This window comes from Peromyscus maniculatus, chromosome 23 (assembly GCF_049852395.1).
Source record: "Peromyscus maniculatus bairdii isolate BWxNUB_F1_BW_parent chromosome 23, HU_Pman_BW_mat_3.1, whole genome shotgun sequence".
In the NCBI taxonomy this organism is placed as follows: Eukaryota; Metazoa; Chordata; class Mammalia; order Rodentia; family Cricetidae; genus Peromyscus; species Peromyscus maniculatus.
The window spans coordinates 60,552,126-60,575,579 of record NC_134874.1 but is presented as its reverse complement, the minus strand read 5'-3'; the positions used below and the strand labels follow the sequence as shown (position 1 = coordinate 60,575,579).

The 23,454-nt window shown below is 37.9% G+C and overlaps 1 protein-coding gene across 1 annotated transcript in view; it reads right to left on the bottom strand.

Annotated features, from left to right (window-relative positions):
• LOC102916305 (vomeronasal type-2 receptor 116-like) overlaps positions 1 to 23,454 on the bottom strand; it is a 92,436-nt gene that overhangs the window by 44,520 nt on the left and 24,462 nt on the right. The window contains exons 3-4 of the mRNA XM_076560379.1: positions 14,512 to 14,607; positions 13,888 to 14,066 (exon numbers count right to left, since the gene is read on the bottom strand). Coding sequence (XP_076416494.1) covers positions 13,888 to 14,066; positions 14,512 to 14,556 — 224 coding nt within the window. The 5' untranslated portion in view covers positions 14,557 to 14,607. The remainder of the gene's footprint in view (positions 1 to 13,887; positions 14,067 to 14,511; positions 14,608 to 23,454) is intronic.

The following is a 23,454-nucleotide window of genomic DNA, read 5'->3' as shown; positions in this document are numbered from 1 at the left end:
AAAGTGTATGCATGGCTAAAAATGTATACATGTGTATCAATGTATGCATGTATATAAATGAATACATGTGCATAAGTGTATCAATGTGTACAAATGTATGCATGTGTACACATGCATGCATGTGTATAAATAAATACATGTATATAAATGTATGCATGTATATAAATGCATATATTGTAAAAATTGAATAGATGTGTATAAATGTATTCATGTATAAAAATACATATGTGTATATAAATGTATGCATGAGTATAAATGCATGCAGGTTTATAAATGCATACATATGTATAAATATATGCATGGATAGCATGCTATAGTCTATGCATGCTTATAAAAGAATACATGTGTATAAATGCATGTATGTGTATAAATGAATACTTGTGTATGAATTATGAATTTCTATAAATGCATACATGTGTACATCACAATAAATGTGTACAAATGTATACATGTGTATCAATATACATGTATAGAAGTATAAGCATGTGTATAAATGCATACAGGTATATAAATGCATATATGTGAATATAATTGCATACTTGTGTATAAATACATACATGTGTACAAATTCATAGATGTGTTTAAATGCATACATGTGTATAATTGTATGCATGTTTATAAATACATACATGAAAATCCCTGGAAAGAGCCATGTCTGCAAACTGACTGAATAGAACTTCTGTGATATAGATAGGTTGAAGTGTTGTAGGTCTAGAGACTCATTAACTTATTCCAGGCTAACTGTAGCACCCTGAACAGCCATTTCTTGGACATGTCTGCAGGTGAGCTAACCTCCTATAACTAGTTAATTAAAAGTGTTTGAAATCTACTAACTTATGAGACAACTGACTTCCAACAACCTAAAAGCTAAAAATGACATTGCATAGCATCTTGGGCCTGTGGGATAAGTTTTCACATATTGCCTGTGACTTCCTCTCTGTTGTTTCTACTAATCTTTTGATTTACAAATTTCTTATGTTTGACTACAAAAACTTCATTAGACTGCCCCCACCTTGGAACATGGAATCTGGGGTCAGCCAAATCTGTGTTCACCAGCCATAGTCACTCAATTTGGTTCTAGAATGAATTGTCTCTTCTGTTTGATCTGAGGGCTGAGGTTTTTTCCTATGACACAAAAGCAATACTCAACACAAAACAATTGGTTCAGCTGGTTATACTTGTGTAATCATTTGTTTATATATGTATGCACCCTTCTTCATAAAAATCGTAAAACAAAATTAATTTGAGAGGGAGTAGGGCTGGGAGGACAGGATCGAGTTGGAGGTAGAAAATGAAAGAGGAAATGATAGAATTGCATCTTAAATATTGAGGTGTTGGGGGGAAGAAAGATCAAAATATACTGTCTGAGATACTTTTATGAGCACTGTATTTAGTCTGCCTCATGTCCCGAGTGATAGAAAGTAGAGAACGTGTATGTTAGAGAGCAGGACTGCAGGAAAAATATCGACCAAAGGAACCAAGCAGCAGGCAAGCTATTCCAGGAAGGACATAAGAAACAGAGCCCAGCCCTGGGCAACCACAAAACAGGCTTCTCACCAAAGAGTTATCCTGGGGTTTGAATGAAACCTCTGAGCCCATGAGCTCAGTAAAAAATACAGAATTGCAAACCTGTTGGTCATTGTAGTGAAGGACAAGATTGTGACATCATGTCAGTCTGAGAGTCACACAGCAGCCCTCTCACCTGGTGATTAATACTGAACAGGTTTTCAAGGGTCAACACCTGTAATGTTCTCATGATATGGTGGCTTCCTGGTCTCAAGTCACCAAGGAGACATCCTCCAGCTAAACAGTAATCAGAGCAGTATGGTTGGGGTTGGCCACAAAGAGTGAGAAAATCTTGCTAGTTCTCAGAATTCACAGCTCAAAGTGGCTACATGGCTCTGATGTTCAAATGGGGAAAACGACTCCTATGAGGAAAGGCTCGTGGACTTCAGATTCTCATCCAATAAAGACTCAGGAAAAACATAAGCCAAAGAAAAGACAAGAGTCCACACTGTCAGCTGACCTCCCTCCAAATGTTCATCTTCTTTTTTTAATTTTTATACTTCATTCAATTTTTCTCCACTCCATTTAGCAGAGTACGGATGCTTAAATTACTTGAGAATACCTTATATGCACAGCATATGTGTTCAGCAAATCTGTACTACCCCCATTACTACATATTCCTCCCTTATCCTTCCTGACACTTTCTCCACCCAAATTCAAGTGCATTCTCTGTAATTCCCCATAGAGTCCACTCTGCATTACCAGCATATACATTATAGTAAGGCCTTCTGCTGCAGTATGGGAATCCTCACAGTGTTTACACCGTAAAGAAAACTGAATTTCCCATTCCTGGAAGCTACCAAATGCCAAAGGCTCCTCAGGCAGAAAGGTATTCATGATCCTCTATCCCATTAATGTTTTTGGCATCTTTTCCTGCAGGTCCTGTGCAGTAGATTTGTGTGTGCCACGACCATGTGATGCAAGGAATAATTTCACCCCAAATCATGCACTACTTTTGACTCTTAGAAAAGTCTACCGGTCTTCTGACATGGTCTCTGAGCTTTGGGGAAAAAGTATATGATAAACATGCCCCATGTAGAGCTGAGCACAGTCTCTTATTATCTGCTTGGTGATCACTTGTAGGTCTGTGTAATACCCCCCAGCTATTGGAACATGAAGCTTCTCTGAAAAGGTATGAAGGAAGTATGCATTGAACTGTCCATATAAAGGTAAGAACTAAGGAGGCAGGTACAATATTTGTCTATTTAGCATAACGATTATAGTAGTTCTCATTTTGGATCAATAGTATGACTAGTCAGAGTTTCTTAGGTCAGTTAAGTGAGTGAGGCATGAGATCTATATAATGGAACTGGCCTTAAATATGATAAGAATATAATGGGTTATCCTTGTAATATTCATGCCACTGTAAAGATATTCCACCAGCGTGCATATCTTTCCCTGCCAGTCATAGTTGTAGGTTTCAGAAATCACTGGTGGGTTAGAGAGTTGATTATGCATTCTTTTTATTAATATGCATAAAACTTTTCAGCTCTGTGGATGCTAGCAGGTAGGAATAAATTTTCCATGTCAGCTCCAGCTTGATTTCTCCAAATCCTATAACTCAAGTATGCAAACACCATCAAATTTTGGAGGGTAACCACGAACAAGGGAAATAGCTTGTAATGTTTGGGTGTGTACTGACAGCATTTGCAAACAACTTGAAACATACCTAGCGCTGGGATTTTTGTTTGAAGGCCCACGGTATCTGGGAGAAGCACTATTCTGAAGCTATAGAAGAATGACATTTAAATTCCTTAGATATGTATGCATTTTAGGATGCTTCCATATTAGTACATTCTCATGTAGTTTTCTCCAAAGTCTTACTGTTAATCCTTCACACACTCCCTCTGCTGATCTGCACTCCCAGAACTCACTGCCTAACCCTTCCTGCTCCAGTATTTCCATTCCCCTGTTCATACCACATGTGCTCCATTCCTCTGCTAGTGAAATCCCTTTTCTATTGCACCTTACTAGTTCCCTGATGTACACGGGTACACCAGTAAGTAGAGATACCTGAAGATTCAAAATTAGCATCTGCATATGAGAGAAAGCATCTGGCTTTGTCTTATTGTGTCTGGGTCACCCTATTCAGAGTGATAATTCCAGCTGCATCCATTACATGTAAATTTTATACTTCTATTTGTGTTTTCAGCTGGATAAAATCAGTTGGTGTACATGTACTACAGTTTCATTATCCATACATCAGTAGAGGGACATCTATGCTGCTTTCACTTCTTGGCTACTGTGAATATAGCAACAATGAACCTGGATGTTCAAGAATTACTTTAGTAGGATTGTAGGCCTTTAGGTATATACCCAGGATTGATAAACATAGAGGATATTGTAGATCTTTCCCCACACTTTTAGAAAGCCTCCACACTAATTTACATAGGGCCTACAATAGTCTGTGGTCCCCTTAACCCACATAAGGGCCAGCATTTGTTGTAATTTGCGTTCTAGGGTAAGACAAAATATCAAAGAAGAGTTAATGTTTATTTCACTTGTTGCTAAGGAGATTGAACACCTTTAAAATCTTACTCAGCTATTTGTATTTCATGTTTTCTGTACTCTCATTTCAGTGCCATGTGTTTTAAATTGGGTTGTTTGTTTTATCTAGAGTTAAATCAATGCCTGTCGATAAGACATTGGGATCTCTGTTTCCTGTTATCCCAACTTCTCTGGTTTTAGATGAAGTGAGAATGTTTGAGACACAGTCTTGAGGCCACTCCATGTTGATGTGTGAATGAGTTGTCTAGAGTGTCAGTAGCCTGTGTGTCAGTCACATAGAAAGGGATGCTGCTCCTTTGTTATTTCAGACATTTCCTTCTTACAAATCTCTAGTCACTTGGAGACATCATGGTTGAAATTGTTGTCACTGGGACACTTACCCTTCTCTCTCTCATCCTGGCTCTCCCTCCCAGTGTGTTCCCTCCTTATGCCTGGAGCTTGCTCTGCATACTCCTCATGTGCCTTCTCCAATCCCTTTTCCTTCTCAGACTTAGAGATTCCATTAATCCTAGTTGTCTTATCACAAATGACTTGGCCTCAGGACAGCTCAGTGATCATAGATGGCACACTGGACTTCCAAATGCCCACAGACTGTAACAATTTCTGTCATCACAATCATATGATCACAAACTAAATTATTTGTCTGTGTGTGTCTCTCTGTGTTTCTCTCTCTGTCTCTATCTCCTCTCAAAAATCTCTTGTCTCTGGGTCTTAGCTCCCTGTTCTTGTGTTATCTCAGAGCCTTCTTTCTTCTCTGCTTGCTCCAGTCCCTTCTCTCACCACTGGATACACTTTTACAAACATTCACATATATTTTGGGTATGGATAATATTATAATATTAAAATTGTTTCATGCTTTTGTGTTCTATAAATAAAGTGTCTGTGGGGTTGGGTATTAGTTCTCTCCCTCCAGACCTGAGCATTCTGTTTAAGAGTTTTGTTCAAATGTGTCCTGTGTCAGGTGAGCCACCTCAACCTGTGAAAAGAGAAGTAGAGAAAGCAGAATGGCACAGGAAATGATGCTGTGTGTTTAAAAACAGCTAAAATGTAAATTATTCCTGATACAGTTCAGGGATGCTAATCTGCTTCCCTCTCTTACATCCCTAAAACTTTTACTAAAGTATAAAGTTTATCTTTATGTTTGTAAGAAAAGTCTGTAAACTTTCTCTATCTCAGGGTTTGTAAATTCATTGAATTGTGGTTGAAAAATCTGTAAAATCTGTAACAAAAAGTTAGGGTAAAATTTATTTAAAAAAAAGGATTGAAAACATAAAATCTACATCATGCTTCTGTGTAACTTTAACTTAACTCTTGTTCTGGAAGATCCATCTGACACAGCACACTGTATGTGTGACTTTAATTCAATTACTGTTTGTGGAAAACAGAACTTACAGCAAACGTTTGATGAATCTGCCAGCTCTCACTGGACCAAGAGGTGAGGGACACTTCTCCCATCCAGACAGTCCTGCCTCTAGGACCCAGGCCCTGGGACACAGGCAGTCCCCAAGAACCCTGACCCAACTCTGTCCCAGTTGCTAGCCAGCAAGAAAAAGTCCAGTGGACCCTGCAATCTACAAAACCAATGCCCTACCCAATACACATCTGCATGTGACCCCAGTAACTTCCAGAGATAAGGAATCTACCAGCTCTCATTAGAACAAGAGGTGAGTAACTCTTCTCCCACCCAAAGAGTCCTGCCTCAAGGATAGAGGCCTTAGGACACAGCCTGTCTATGAGATTCTGCCCAAGTTGCCAGCCAGTAGAAAAAATCCTGTGGGCAAGCTCCTCCACCAAAACCCCCCATCAGACCCTGCACTCTACAGGACCCATGCCTTACCACAATAACCATCTACCTGCGACACCAGTAACTTCCTAATACATGAAAAATGCCAGCTCTCATTGGACAAAGTTGCTGGCCAGGAATTAAGATTCCTGTGTCAGGCTCCCCCACCAAAACTCCCCATAGGACCCAGCAATCTACAAGACCCATGCCCTACCCCAATAGCATCACCCTGGGATACCAGTAGCTTCCTGAGACATACAATCTGCTAGCTCATATTGGACCAAAAGATGCTTCCTAAGACACAGAATCTGCCAGCTCTGACGGGACCAAGAGCCCTAATAAGACCAAGAGAGGCTCCCTGAGTCTCAGAATCAGCTAGCTTGGACTGGACCAAGAACAGTTCCCTGACATACAGAATCTGCCAGCTTCAATTAGACCAAGAGCTAAGATTGGACCAAGAAAGGCACCCCCTGCGACACAGATACAGAAAGCACAGAGTGAACCAAAAGCACCTCACTTGGACACAACCACCTCTTGCAACTATTGGAGGAAGAATTGGGTAGATGTCAGTGCAAAAATATATACAACAGCATAAAGAGCAATCTGGCATCACCAAAACCTAGCCCGCCTGCAACAGCAAGATCTGAATATCACAATGTAGAAGAAGGTAACCTTAAAAATAACTACATAAAGATGCTAGAAGCCTTTAAAGAGGAAATTAAATTTTCCCTTAAAGAAACTGAGGGAAAGACAAATGAAGAAATCAATAAATCCCTTAAAAAAAGTCAAGAAAACCATGAAAAAGCAAATAAACATGTGAATGAAACAGTTCAAGACCTGAAATTTTAAATAGAAACAGTGAAGAAGACACAAACAGAAAATTCTGGAAATAAAAAATCAGATTAAACAAACAGGAAACACAGATGCAAGCATAACCAACAGAATAGAAGAGATGGAAGAGAGAATCTCTGGTATAGAAGATACAGCAGAGGAAAGAGATTCATTGGTAAAAGAAAACAGTAAAGCCAAAAGAGTTATAACACAAAATAGCCAGGAAATCTTGGATACCATGAAAAGTCTAAACTTATGAATAATAGGGATAGAAGAAGGAGAAGAATACCAACTCAAAGGCACAGAAAATATATTCAACAAAATCATGAAAGATCTTTCCCAACCTAAAGAAGGAAATACCTATGAAGATACAAGAGGCTTATAGAACACCAAATAGACTAGAACCCCCAAAAAGTCTTCTAACCACATAATAATTAAACCACTAAACATACAGAATAAAGAAAGAATATTAAGAGCAGTAAAATTTCTCCTTTCTCAGTCAAGTGACTTAAAAAGGCAGACCAATCAGAATAACATCCAACTCCTCAATGGAGACTTTGAAATCCAGAAGGTCCTGGACAGATGTAATGTAGACAATAAGAGACTATGAATGCTAGCCTAGGTTAATATACCCAGAAAAACTTTCAATCACCATAGACAAACTGAACAAGATATTACAAGACAAAGCCAGATTGAAATAATACCTATCCACAAACCCAGCCCTACAGAAAGCACTAGAAGGAAAATTAAAACCTAAGGAAGTCAGATGTACCCTCGAAACCACAAGCAACAGATAACCCAAAAGAAGGAAAATACACACACACTACAACCAAAAAAATCACTGGTTATTAACATCCCTTAATATCAATGGACTCCATTCTCCTATAAAAGGAAATAGGCTAACAGAATGGATACAAAATCAGGAACTATCCTTCTGCTGCACACACCTCAATTTCAAAGATAGCCACTACCTCAGAGTAAAAGACTGAGAAAAGGCTTTCCAATCAAATGGACTTAAAAAGCAAGATGGTGTAACTATCCTAACATGTAACAAAATAGACTTCAAACTAAAATCAATCAGGAAGGACACTACATATTCATCACAGGAAAGATCCACCAAGATGAAGTCTCAATTCTGAACACTTATGCCCCAAATACATAGGCACTCACATATGTAAAAGAAACATTACTAAAGCTTAAATCACACATCAAACCCCATTCATTAATAGTTGGAGACTTCAACACCCCACTCTCACCACTGGACAGATCTGTCAGATCAAAACTTAACAGAGAAATAAGGGACCTAACAGATGTTATGACTCAAATGGCCTTAAGTGATATCTACAGAACATTCTACCATAACAACCAACAATATATATTCTTTTCAGCACCCCACGGAACTTTCTCTAAAATCAACCGGATACTCAGTCACAGAGCAAATCTCAACAAATACAAAAAAATGGAATAACCTCATGTATTCAATTGGACCACCATGGCTTAAAGTTAGATTTTAACAACAAAAATTACATAAAGCCTACAATCTCATGGAAACTGAATAATGCCCAACTGAATCACCACTGGGTCAAGAAAGAAATAAGAAAGAAATGAAAGACTTCCTAGAATTCAATGAAAATGAATGTGCTACATACCCAAACTTATGTGACACTTTGAAAGCAGTGCTAAGAGGAAAATTCATAGCACTAAATGCCCACATAAAGAAGTTGGGGAAATTTCACACTATTGACATAACAGCACACTTTAACAACTCCAGAACAAAAAGAAGCAAAGAAGCAAAGTCACCCAAGAGGAATAGATGCCAGGAAATAATCAAATTGAGAGTTGAAATCAATAAAATGGAAACAAAGAAAACAAATCAAAGAATCAATGAAGGAAAGAGTTGGTTCTTTGAGAATATCAACAAGATAGACAAACCTTTATCCAAGCTAACCAAAAGGCAGAGAGAGAGAGCATCTAAATTAATAAAACCAGAAATGAAAAGAGAGACATAACAACAGACAACGAGGAAATACAGAGAATCACCAGGTCATACTTCAAACACCTGTACTCCACAAAATTAGAAAATTTAAAAGATAGGGACAATTTTCTATTTAGGTACCACATACCAAAGTCAAACCAAGATGAGAAAAACAATTTAAATAGACCAATAACCCCTCAGGAAATAGAAACAATCAGTAAAAGTCTCCCAACCAAAAAAATAAATAAATAAATAAATAAATAAATAAATAAAAGCACAGGACCAGATGGCTTCAATGCAGAGTTCTACTAGATTTTCAAAGAACATTTAATACCAAAACTCTTCAAATTGTTCCACACAATAGAAACATATGGAATATTATAAAACTCCTTTTGTGAGGCTATAGTTACTCAGATTCCCAAGCCACACAAAGATGCAACAAAGAAAGAGAGTTACAGATCAATCTCCCTCATGAACATTGATGCAAAAATATTCAATAAAATATTGGCAAACCAAATCCAAGAACACATCAAAAAATTATCCACCATGATCAAGTAGGCTTCATTTCAGAGATGCAAAGATTGTTCAACACATGAAAATCTGTCAATGTAATACACCATATAAAAAAAACTGAAAGAAAAAAACTCACATGATCATCTCATTAGATGCTGAAAAGGCCTTTGACAAAATCCAACACCCCTTCATGGTAAAGGTCTTGGAGAGATCAGTAATACAAGGAACATACATAAACATAATAAAGGCAATTTACAGCAAGCCAACAGCCAACATCAAATTAAATGGAGAGAAACTCAAAGCGATTTCACTAAAATGAGAACAAGACAAGGCTGTCTACTCTCTCAATATCTATTCAATATAGCACTTGAAGTTCTAGCCAGAGTAATAAGACAAAAAGGGAGATCAAAGGAATACAAATTGGAAAGGAAGAAGTCAGACTTTCTCTATTTGTAGACGATATGATAGTATACATAAGTGACCCCCAAAATTCTACCAGGGAACTTATGCAGCTGATAAAAACTTTCATTAATGTGTCAGGATACAAGATTAACTCAATAAAAATTTAGCTCTCCTGCATGCAAATGATAAATGGGCTGAAAAAGAAATCAGAGAACATCACCCTTTACCATAGTCACAAATAATATAAAATACCTTGGGGCAACTCTAACTAAGCAAGTGAAAGATCTGTATCACAAATACTTCAAGTCTTTGAAGAAAGAAACTGAAGGCAATATCAGAAAATGGAAAGATCTCCCACTCTCATTGATGGGTAGGATTAACATAGTTAAAATGACAATCTTACCAAAAGCAGTCTACTGATTGAATGCAGTCTCCATCAAAATCCCAACACAATTTTTCCCATACCTGGAAAGAACAATACTCAACTTCATATGGAAAAACAAAAACCCAAGATAGATAAAACAAACCTCTATAATAAAGCAACCTCTGGAGGCATCACCATCCCTCACCACAAGTTCCACTACAGCTATAGTCATAAAAACAGCTTTGTATTGGCATAAAAAAAAAAACGATCTGTGGACCAACAGAATCAAACTGAAGACCTGACATTAATCCAAATGCCTATGAACATCTGATTCCTGACAAAGAAGCTAAACTGTACAATGTGGACTGTATTTATGGTTTTAGGTTTTATTTTGATGCTAAAGGATCTTCAATTAAATATTCAACTCAAAATTTTAAGGTTCAGATAGATAGGGATAAAACTGTAAAATTCTAATCTTATACAAACTATGAACTTGGTATAAATTGTAGAAGATCATTAAGACACGCATGTTAATGGTCAGTTGTAGTTAGATAGGACCATAGGGTCGAGGAAATTGGCTCAGACCAGGAGCAAAGGCATGCACATAATGTACTGCCAACCTGGAGCCAACCTGGAGTCTGCCTGAGGGCCCAGCAACAGGAGCTATCAGAGTTCCTGGTCAGTGTCAGGGATCCTGAGCTGTCAGAGTTCCTGATCATGCAGAGTCTGCCTAGGACCTAGCAACAGTCCCTGTCTAAGTTCCTGATCATGCCAAGCCAATGAGGGATGACCACACACACTAGGCACTGGGAGGAGAGTATATAAGGGCTTCCCTCTTATTGAATAAGAGAGTTCGTTATTTGCCTTCAATGGACTCTTGGTGTCTGTGCCGATGATGCTGTGCCTTCTCACCCCCTCCCCCAAGGGAGCCATTAGAATCTAAGTAACAGTCAGTTACTTTATAAATGATCAAACTTTTTACTGTGATCCGAATTGTGGTTTTGGCAATGCTAAGTATAAATGTAATTCATTTACAGAGGGGCAAGCCATAGCCTTCTGTACATGCTATCAAGGACAAGCACGAAGCAAGTAACTGAAAATAAGTAAAGTTTGTTTAAAATCAGGTATAGTTAATAAATTAGATGATGTCCATCACACTGCTCAGACAGATCTGACCTTTCCTCAGTTGTGCTAATGTGGACAACTGGGCTCATACCTGGCACACAATTTACCCACCACCAGGTCCCCATGAAAATGTGGACACTGTTGAGTTAGATGCCCTATTCTGCCCATCCAAGGTAAGTCAGTTTTCCCTAGTTCCTCCTTCACAGAAACATCTCTCAGACCTCATGAGTCTGGTGTTTGAAGGTAGATGCTCCACTGTGTGGCAACCAAAGTCTTAATAGTGTCTTGTGTGACACCCAAAAAGTGACAGCCCTGCTCCCAACAGAGTCATAGAGAACACCATGGAGAATTCCAGATGGATGCTTAGGTATCAGGTAAGTCTCTGTCATTTTAACTGATACAGTGGTAGTTTTGATATACTTCCTACTCAAATTGGTCTCTCTGATTTCTGATGGTGGTGCTAACAAGTTGTTGTTTTATAAGTTTAGCAGAAGCAAGCAGACCTACCCAGCTCCTCTCAACAAGGCTACAGCTGCATGGTCAGTCCACATAATATGTGAAAATTATGTCTTATTTATTTTTAAAAAATAGGTCATCTGCTGAAGAAGGCAGACTCACAGACAGGGTCATCTGGCTGACAGGCTTCATACTGAAAAAGATATCCTCACAAACTAGGTTAAATGAAAACCAAACTGAAGCTATCATGCTCTTACTCAGCAAAAAGAAAAAAAACTTTTTACTATTCATTCATTAAAAGAACTTGCTTTTCAATCATTCTTCCTATTAATCAGCCATATATGTCTTCTGGTAAATGATGGGAGAGGAAAAAAAAGGATTAAAGTTTATGTAAGTTTGAGGGTCTTAGGAAGGGATATATTACATACACACAAGTTGGAAAGGTCTGAGGAAGTGACTTAAGGTATGTGAACATAAGACTTAAAGATTTCTAAGTTTCAGAGTTTTATGTTAGTAGTATGTGGAGTTCTAATAAGCTATTAATCTAGCCTTGGTAAAGTAGTGGCTAATATTATTATAGTCACAGGCCAAAATTTTTAATTTTCTTTAATAGTTTACTAAACATAGGCGTAAAGTGCTGCTGGCTGACTGTACTGAAAATATCCATGTCATGTGTGTGTATATGAGAGAGAGAGAGTATAAAACTTGGCCAGAAGAAAAAGTATTCATGTTTGTAACTGAGAACCATCCTTTGGGTCTCCAAGTTTTTACTAAGTCTATAAAGTACAAATCTACACCAGCTGTACACAAACACTGGTTTTGTTCTTTTATACAATGAGGATTTAAGCACCGATTACAGTGTTCATGACAATATATCTAAAACTTTTATCTCTGAGAGTAAACTTAAAAAAATTAATGTAAGCTTCAGGAAGTCGTGACGTAAATCCACCTATGACAGCTCAAACAGACTCCCGTAAAAAGCTCCTGTCAGTTAACGATTCAAGATTTCCTCTCTACTGCCTATCCCTGAACATAGACTCTCTCCTTCTCCTGGCCTTGGGACTCAATCCGCCTCCTGCTGTAGCATGATACTGATCTACATACAGTCTTTCCATCCTGTAAAAGCATTCCTAAGAGAACTTTAAGTGATAAATAAATTAGGCATGTATGTTGGCATTTTTCTTTTCACATACTCCATAATACCACAACTACCAGGAATACAGGCCTGGAAGATTGTTTCCTGCTCACAGAGCAGTGCATGAATTGGACCTTCAAGAAGATACTTCTCATTAGAGGACCATCTTCATCTAGAATTGATTTTCAAATGAACGGTACCAACAATAGCAACAATAGAAAAAAGTAGGAAATATGAAAAAGCAAGGCCAAATAACGCCTCGACAATATCATAACAAACCAACAAATGAACTCAAAGATACTGAGAGAGACCAAATGCCAGATGAGTAGTTCAAAAGGCAAAAGGATGATGTCCTAAAAGAACATAGAAACAAGCAAGCAAAATCAACTGGGCATTGAGAGGAGATGCAACACTGTACATGAAAACAAAGGCTGAGGGACAAGGACAACAGCAATTTATATATATATATATATATATATATATATATATATATATATATATATATATATATGATATATATATATCAAAGACTCAGTACCAAGAAAGTCAAATCCTAAATGGAAACTGAGATTCTTCGAGGGGAGAGAACAGATAGAAATGTTTGAAATGAAAAACACAAAAGCTCCAATAAAAACACAGGGGAAAGTGACCCCAGGAGAACTGACTAAGCAGAAGACAGACTATCAGGCATGAAGGATGTGATTTCAGAACACTGCATTAAAATATCAATAAGGAATTAATAAGTAATAAATATGACCACAGTGTCCAAACTCTGAGATATTTTAAAGAGACCAATGCAAGAACCTTAGGGAGAGGAGATGCTAAACCATGTACTAAGGACATGGGGATTTAGCACTAACTATCCAGGTCTGTAGAAAGAAAGATACATTCTGACAGGAGGCATTTAGATTCTCAAAAATATGAGAACAGGGTGGAGCCTCTCCTTATCATTTTAGATTCAATGTGTGAAAACAATGTAAGACTGTCTGTGGACTCACAGAATGGGCAGACACAAAAGTTGTTTTCCCTCTTTGATCTCTACCTGACTAAAAAATAAACAAGAGGAAAGCAAAGGTCTGTAAGATTCATAATGAAGGAGAAAAGTTTGCAAATGAGTTTCACATTTCTGTGTATACAGTTCATTATACTCAAAGGAATTAAATGTGCACAGAGGAGCACACACTGTCGTGTAGCCAGAATACCCTTAGCACAGTCACACAATTACTTACGGAAAATTATCCAATATATCCGGTTTGATCTCAAAAAATATATGGCTTTTGTAGAATCCTTCTATTGTGATGTAAATGGGGACAAATGCACCTAGGATTATGTCAGCCTTCATGTAGGTGCTGGGCTTCCAGTAATCAAAGCATCTCTGATGATCCATTTCACCTAATGTAAACAAAGACTGCAGGAGTAGGAAGAGACAAAGCAAAGGAAGGGACATGTCAGGGTCTGCACTACACAGAGACAATGCCCTGCAACTAGACTGAGCTGTGGAGGAGATATTTGACTTAGGTCATGGAACAGGCTCAGACCTCAACAATGTCAGAGAATACTCTGTATGCTACAGCTGGCTCCTGATGTTGCATCAGGCTCTCAGGCTGCACATAGTCTATGGTTCTCATGCCAGACAAAAGCACAGACAGAAGCAAAGTCCAGACAACTGAGGGTAAAACAGAGTGCTGAACTTCTCCTCTAACTGTAACTAGAGTGGCCCTGAATGGGCTGGCTTTTCTTGATTCTATTCCCCTCTCACACATGTGCTCTGGGGATCACCTAGTCCTGGGGCTCTGCACCTGCATCCTCTATGCTGGTGGAAAATATGTTTGTTTCTTTCCTTCTTCACCCACCTCTATGATTTCATAATGGTCCACAGTGGCTTTGAAGAGCACCATAGCCAGAGACAGAATTGTAGGTTGTCAATCCAGATTGTTTGATTTAGATTGCTGTTTTAGAAGACACAGATAAAACATATAAACACTGAGAAAAAGCAATAGCTGGCCTCCACAAAGCATGCACTTGTAATATTCCATACAATGATTTCACAAGAGGGTGAAGTGGTGATGACAGTTTCTATTGTCTGTCATTCAGAAGCACAATGAACTTGTATCTATCTTGACTTCCTGGTCTCCTTTCTCCTCCTTGTAGAAATAATTATGAAGATGGAGAAAGGAGTAAGGACATTCCAGACAAGTACAGATAATTTCCCACCTCAACCATTCAAAATATTAAGATTCACAAGCAGTAATCTGTGTTCTGCTATTAGTAGACTCTGGTACATCCTTTCCCCTCTACATTTTTAAAAATTCACAGTGAAATAGAATCATACTTGATTTATACACTTCTTCCTCTCTCTTGTAAAGCTATTCATCAGAAATACCATTGATATACTGTTATATATTATGGATAATTATTATATAGTATAAGACAAATCAAATTTTGTATATGTATATAAGTTAGATAGGTAGCAACAATTTATAAAAAAAGAGGCCATGGATTTTCAAAGGAGCAATGAGGACTACACTGGGGAATTTGAGTACATAAATGGAAGGAGAAATCATGCAATAAATTAAAAAATGGATGTCTCTTATGTATAACCTTACAAAATTTTGATTATTGGAATCCTTAAAAAATATACAAAGTACTTTTCAATTCAACACTGTATATTTAGTAGTAGTAGTAGCAGTAGTAGTAGTTCTGCACACAGCTTGAAGTTTTTCTTTAAGTTACCCCTCTTTTGTCACTGAAATGTGTTCTTTGACAAGCAATTCCTCAACACCCTGATATTCAGCCTCTCACAGTCACCATCCAAAATAAGGTCAGGGGATTGACTTTAGGATTCAGTTTTGAATGAGGTCAGATAGCATTTGATTTTTTTGTGTCTAGCTCATGTCCCTGAACATAATCTCTGTATTCATCTGTATGTTCAAAATAATAGGATTGCCTTTCTTGAAATGTTGAATAGTACTTATATGTATGTAGGAATATACATACATATATATATATATATATATATATATATATATATATGCATGATGCATGTAACAACAGTAACTGATGATAAAATTCCTGGTAATCAAAGAGCCCATGAATGGCTGTATGAGAAAATTTGGAGGGAGGAAATGGATGTGAGAGTAGGCATGATTGTATTACAATCTCAAAACCAAAGAAAAATATTTTCTCTGCATAAAAAAATCAAATAATACAATATCTTGCATTCATGTGTTGAAGGACAATCAAGTCATTTCTAATTGTGTGCACTCTAAATTATGCTTCAGTAAACATGAATGGAGATGTGTCCTTGACCAGCACATGTCATGTGTTGTTTTCATATGTATGATGGTGGAATCACTCACTTAGTGCATACAGTGAATATTTTTAACTGACTGAGGAATTTTGTGTTGTTTTCCTTCATAACTGTGTAATATTAAATTCTCTCTGTCTTGGTTAGGGTTTCTATTACACTTATGAAGGAAAACATTTAGTTTTTGTGGCTCTCTTACAGTTCAGAGGTTTACTTCTTTATCATCAGGGTGAGAAGCAAGGCAACAGGCAGGCAGACACGGTGCTAGATCAGGAGCTGAGAGTCACTACATCTTGACTTAGAAACAACATGATGCGGTCTGATTCACTGATTGGGCACGTATGAGAACTCAAAGCCTGTCTCCACAGTGACACACTTCCTCCAATATGGCCACACCCATAACAACAAAACCATACCTTCTAATAGTGCCCCTCTGTGGGGAGCCATCCCTCACCCCCACATTTCCCCCAGAGTACTCTTGAGTAGGAGCAGACAGGAAATATTAGTTAGAAGGATAGAGGGAAGAGAAACAGAGAGAAATGAAGGATAGCCTCATAGGGCCTGGATCCCAGTCCATCAGGAGATGATTATTTCTGCACTAGGGTATTTAAAGGAATGCCAAGGGGGGGGAACAAAATGCCTCCCACCACCACACCCAAGTGCACACCATCTCAGATACTTGCACTCAAGTCTATGGTCTAATTATCCTCTCTATGCAGACCTACTGGGTAAAGTCAAAATAGGAAACCTAAAAATGGGCTCCAACAGGTCCCCCCTTTCTTAATATATAAAAAACCCATTGAGAGCTCACAGGAATCTCCATAGCTGTCATACCTCCAAGTATGGGAGTAGAAGATGATAAAGATGGCATTTCTTTTTTGAAATGGGTCTAAGATGACTACAGCAGTTTAGGCTGCATCAAGCCCTTTAAATAAATAAATTAAAAAAAAACTCCTGATGCAACTGTATCAGACTTAAAAACTCCCATAGTGTCATCATTGACATTAACAGGTTAACATAATTCTAACATAAATATTGCTGTACATAGATACAATTCTCTCAATCTTACACCTTAAACAAACTCTTAATAGAACCATTTGATTTTCTTGATAACAAAACATAGGAGAAATTTCTGATGTATTCACATCAAACTTAAATACTTCCTTAACTTCAACAAACCATGGTGCAGTATATCAATAGGTTAACATAATAATTCTAACATGAACATTACTATACACCATTATAATTCCTACAAACATACATTCAAAGGCAATATTCTCACTAAACTCATCAATACTTTCTTATAAACCTACATACAAAAACAATTTCTTAATAGAGCTATACAAAACATAACATTAATTCACTCAGGTAACACTAAAATGTTTTGAAATTTAATAGACTAAGGAATATTAACACTCCCCTTTTTCTTTATAGTTTTTTAGAAAAAAGAAAAAAACTCAAACTTCTCCATTTTTAACCAATTTCATTTTTACCAAAACAGTTCCATTTTAACAAAAAACAATTCATGAATCACCCCAGTTAGTAAAGCATATGTGCATACACAAAACTGAATCTTGAGCCTAGGTAAAATTAATAATAAATAATAACAATATTAATAATAATAATAATAATTTTTCTCCATTTTAGCAGTTCCATTTGTAACACAAATAATTCCATAAAACTGTTTCTAAGTCACCACCATGGATACAGTCTATATGCATAAGTAAATTCAAACTGTCCCATTGTAATGAAATCATTACTGTCCAACTCATTTCTTAAGTCCAAAAATTCAAATAATAAATTATGGTACCAGCCTTCCAAATATGAAGAAACCCATAACCAAAATCTTTTTGTAGTTTTATTTCATTTTTTTGTAAGTTCAAAAATTTCAAATAAATTCTGGTACTATAATTCCACTTCCAAATATGAAGAAACATTTTACAGTCAAAAACATTTTGCAGTTAACAATTTTAGTTCAAACAAGCATCTCTGCTGCTTTCATTCTCAGGCCAGAGACACTTTTGTTACAGGAGCATTTTATGGCAGTTTTTCCTTCAGGGTGAAAACTATTAGTTCCGTGAGAGCTGGTTGTGGAAAGTCCTCTCTAAAGAGACTTTCTTTTAGCTATCAAATAGAAACTGCAATGTTTCCACTGCTAGTTTTTTCCATACTGTGTTGATGTTCTGCAGGTCTCAGCTGTGGATGCCTGGCCATGGCTGTTGTGCTGGCTCTGGCATCTGCCATTCTTAGCAGCTTCTGACGTTTCTGAAACCACTCAGATTGACAGCCAACAGTCTGTTATGGATGCTGTTTTCTGTGTCCCAGGTTCCTTCACCACACACACATTAATTATAGACTCACATTCAGCATTAGCACTTTTTCACAAACTCACATTCAACATATACTTATTTATATTCTTACAAGCTTATATTCTTAAGGAAAATCTACAGGACTATCTTAGCATATGTACTTCTTATATTCATACAAGTTTATGTTCTTAAAGAAATTCTATAGGACTACCATTCAAATTTATATTCTCACTACATGTCTTAAAGGAATTTTATAGAATTATTTTACAAACTTATATTCATAAGAACTAGTAAGAAAACTTTCTATAGGGCTACCATGAGCAAATACCTAACTTGGAAAAAACCTAAAATATTTCTTAACATTTACATTATTTTCCAACAAGACAGAGAGTAGTTTTTCAAACTCACAAAAAGAATGAGAAGAAAAACCTTCTAAGGGGCATATCATACATCTAAGTGACTTAGCTCTTTGAACAACATAGTGTCATTGTTAAGGCTGTAATCCTTGGTGTAAAGTTATTTTTCCTACTCATCTTTCTCACCAGGCTCTCTTAGCTGTTCCTGAACTGAAAGAGAATGCACTCAGGAGCAAACAGTTTCTAACTAGAGGCTGTCCCTTTACACAAATTCAAAACAGCTCCCTGTGCCATAATTCAGACAAATGTTTCTGTTACAACAGAACTTTTGGGTTGCTTTACAGAAAGCTTGGCTTTGGGATGAGGGTAAAATTACCATATTGAACTGCTGTAAAGCTCTTAGCAAAAATTTCTTGTGCAGCTATTAGGCAATATAAGGCATTTTCTCAAAGGAGCCTGTATGTCAGATCTGCTACTAGTCAAAGGCAGAGCAGCTCCAAGCTCAGAGTCCTTTTAGATTTTCATAGGAGCTGACATTCAACAAACTCTTAAGACAATTTTCCTCCTTCTTAATTTTTTAAAAGCTGCATTTTAAGTTTACTATGAGCTTCTTTTAATGGTGTACATGTTTCTATGGAATCTTAATTACAACTCAAACTCATAAGCTTTTTTTCCTTTAAAATTATCTCTTGTGAGGCAAGATGTTTATTTGTTTTCAACTTTTTGGAAAGTAAACCTAAGCTTTCTAGCAATGCTTGGGAAAGAAACTTCATTTTGAGTTGAAAAGGTGTTTCTGGGCAAAATTGCCATCATTATTGGAAAAACTACCTTTCCCAGAATGCATTTCTCTTATATCAGCCTATAGCTAGAGTTTTCCTGCCTTGCTCACAGTCAGGACAAATCTTTGTCTCCCGCCAGTCCCACAGCTGCTCAGACCCAACCAAGTCAACATAGAGACTTATATTGCTTCAAACTTCATGGCCGTGGCAAGCTTCTTACTAACTGTTCTTATAGCTTAAATTAATCCTTTTCTACAAATCTATACCTTGCCCCATGGCTCATGGCTTACAGGAATTTTCACATGCTGCTTGTCCTGGCGGGTGCCTGGCAGTGACTCCTTCTGCCTTCCTGTTCTTTTATTTCTCCTCTCTGTTAGTCCCACCTATACTTCCTGCCTAGCCACAGCCAATCAGGTTTTATTTATTGATCAATCAGAGCAACACATTTGCCATACAGACCATCCCCCAACACAGCCAAGTGCAGACCATCTGAGACACCTGCACTCAGGCCCATGGTCCTAATCATCCTCTATGCAGACCTGCTGGGTAAAGCCACGAGGAACCCGAGAACAGGCTCCCACAGGACATACAGAACATCTCACAGCATCAGCCTACTGTTGTGAGTTACCTTTCAGACTCCATTACCCACAAATCTTTTTGGCTCTGGGAGTCAACTTCTGGTCCCCTTTTACCAGGCTTGTTTTCATGATTCTAGCCTGGGAGGTGTGCATCAAATTTTGTTTTGTTTTGTTTTCCAATTTTTCAACATGGGAGATGGAGAGATATCTGTTCTTCCTGAGCTGCCCTAGCTAGGTGTTTTTCTTTCATCTGATATTGGCCCCAGATCAGATTCACACATGCCCCGTTAGTGTGCAAAAGAGGGGAGCATCCCTAATACCAAAATTCTCTCTGAGCTTGTTCATTTGCCTCAGCCAGTCAGTGAAAAGGAACTAAAGCAATTAAAGCAGAGCTTTCCTGCAGCTCCTTCAGAGAGACTTTCCCTGAAAGATCTTTATCTAGTCCTGCTGGTTCCTTCCTCCCAGAAACAGAGCTACAGATGCCTCAGGCTGCACTTCTGTTCCTCTGTTATCTGCCTCTGGAGGTAGGAGCTTTACTCTGCTTCTGTTTTCAGGGACTGTGTAATTTGTGTTCATAAATCAAGCTTATGCTTTTCATCAAGGGAGGTTTTTGTAATCTCTAAGCTCACATTAGGACAGGTGTACTTCCCTAATCAGACCTTTCCCCTGGATTAGTTCCCCAGTGGTTTGTGTTCATCTGTCTGTCCATTCTCAGACAGTGGCTTATTCACAGAGGCAACAACCCCTGAGGGCTTCACTCCCTCACCAAACTGGGAGTCAGTGGGGGAAACCAATAGTGCTTGAAACAAAGCTTTTCTCAGAAAGGTCCTTTCTCTGATAGAAAAGAGTTTTACTCCTGGATAGTTCTTCATTCTGTCCTGGTTCAGCTCTTCCCCCAAGATGGAGTTTCTGATGCTGCCTCTACTGCTGCTGCAGACAGGGCTCAGCTTTATTGCTTTCTCCAAGCCAAGAACTTCATCAAGCTGCCCTGCACTTTCTCGAGCATCTTTGGTTAGGTTCTAATTGTGGAGGGATTTTTGATCACCCTTTACTGGCTAGAAGAGTCAGAACTTAGCAGAGAGGATATGCCCTGTTCTAAGAAGTTTGTTGTTTTTTTCTTAGAGTGAACCACAGGAGAGTTCCTGCACTAATATCTCCAGGTGATTCTTATTTTTTGTCCTTACAGAAAGAGAAACTGAGAACGTTCTGAAAGCTTTTCAATTTTTTAGACAGATATTAAGTTTTTTAAATAATGCTTTTAGCTTGAGAGAAACACAACCAAGATTTTTCCTAGAAAGTTTTTAGTTTGAGAGAGGCCAATTTTTCCCAAGACTTCTAAACTTTGGTTTATTTCAACCACGTTTTTTACCTCTGGGAGAATTACTTTCTCCTGCCACTAGAGAACAACAGCTACCAATAGGAATCTCTTTTCTGCCTAATAAGCTTAAAGAAGAGCTTTTTTCTGCCTGTTAAGCTCAAAGAAAAACATTTTTCTTCCCAGTTTGTGTTCATAGCCCTAAAATTAGAAAATTAAAGATTGGTTTCTCAGTCTTGTAGCTTAATATATTATAAGGTTTTCTTATGCTATTTTTCTAAATTTTTTCTACACTGCCTTACTCTGTTTCTTCCTGCACTGTATTGCTACACTCTACCTTCCTTATATTTCATACATAGAAATTAAGAGAGAGAGAGAGAGAGAGAGAGAGAGAGAGAGAGAGAGAGAGAGAGAGGATTCTATGCTGCAGCCTTATACTCGAACATATTTCCAGGCCACTTTTTCTTTTTCTCTTGAGGATAACACCCCCTGCCCTATTTAACTTTTTTCACTACAAAACAAAGTCAGACCCTCTTTACCTGGTAGGGCCTAACTCTTGCTTTCACCAAGCACTTTGGATATTTCTGTTTGTCTTAATCCCTGTTCAATGGTTACATCTGTGGTGGTCCATCCATCACCCCCACATTTCCCCCAGAGTACTCTTGAGTAGGAGCAACAGGAAATATTAGTTAGAAGGATAGAGAGGAGAGAAACAGAGAAAAATGCAGGATAGCCTCATAGGGCCTTGATCCTAATCCATAGGGCCTTGAATGTCTCTAACCTACGGTATTTAAGGGAATGCTAAGGGGTGGAGCACAAGACCTCTCCCTAGCACAGCCAAGTGCAGACCATCTCAAACACCTGCAGTCAGGCTCGTGGGCCAATCATCCCCTCTATACAGACCTACATGGTAAAATCCCTAGGAAACCTGAAAATGGGCTCCAACACCCTTCCCTTTGGGAGCCATTTTCTTTTAAACCATCACATTCTACTCACTGGCCTCAAAAATTGTAACAAATTAATGCAAAATACTTTCAGTCCAACGTCAAAAGTCCCCATAGTCAGTAACACTACCAAACTCATTAAAAAGTCTGAACTTCAAAGTCTCTTCTGAGATTTATTTAATATCTTAACTCTAATCACCTGTAAAAATCAAAATACAAAGTCAGATAATATACTTCCATCATGAAATGATGGCACAGGATATACATTACCATTCCAAAATGTAGAGAAGGGAGCACAATGAGGAAATATTGGACCAAAGCAAGATCAAAAACTGGCTGAGCAAACTCCAAACTCTGCATTTCTAGGTCTGATGTCAGAAAGCTCTTCAGATCAGCAACCATGTTCAACTTTGTTGACTGCAACACACTTCTTTCTCTTGGGCCATTTGCACTCCCTGTTATCAGCTCCCCTAGGCAGGTATTGCAAGGCTCTGGCATCCCCAACATCATAGAGCCTCCAACGCAATCCAGGCTCAAACTTCAAAGCTTCACACAATGGCCTCTCTAGGCCTCCAGTCAGGGACAACACTGACACATGTCTGGACTCAGTGTCCTATCTTAGTCCAGTTTTATACCTAAACCATTTTTGTCATAACTTGTGTTACCATCCTAAGAATATCTTTTCAGACCTTAAAACATCCTTTTGGAAAAACAGTTTAAGCTTTTATGTTTCTCAACCTTATAAACTTTATGCCTCTTGTGTAAGTTTCTTTTCTGAATTTAGTAACAAAGAAAATTGTAAAACTACAACTATCTATATTATAGACTCAAAAAGGATAGAATATTAATTGACTAAACAGGAAGTGTAGAGAAATCAACTTCCAAAACTTAGAGAAATGACAGAAACAGCTGGCTGCCTAGTCAGTCACCCAAGTTTCCTCTGTAAAGTTGTGTAATTCATCTTTGGCCTACAGGGCTAGCACATGTCACAGACTTTTCTGTAAAGCAGGAATTTTGGAGGATTCTCCTTCCTTGTCTTGACAAAGTTTGGCTTACACTTTCCTTTGTATACAGCTTATCCAGTTTGGACAGTGCACTGTCAGCAGTTGAGTCAAGGGCAGTTTCTTATTCAAATGGCTAGCTTTGCCATAAAGAAAGCAAACTACATATGGAGGTTCTTCAATATCCATGATCCTTTTCTGCAGTAA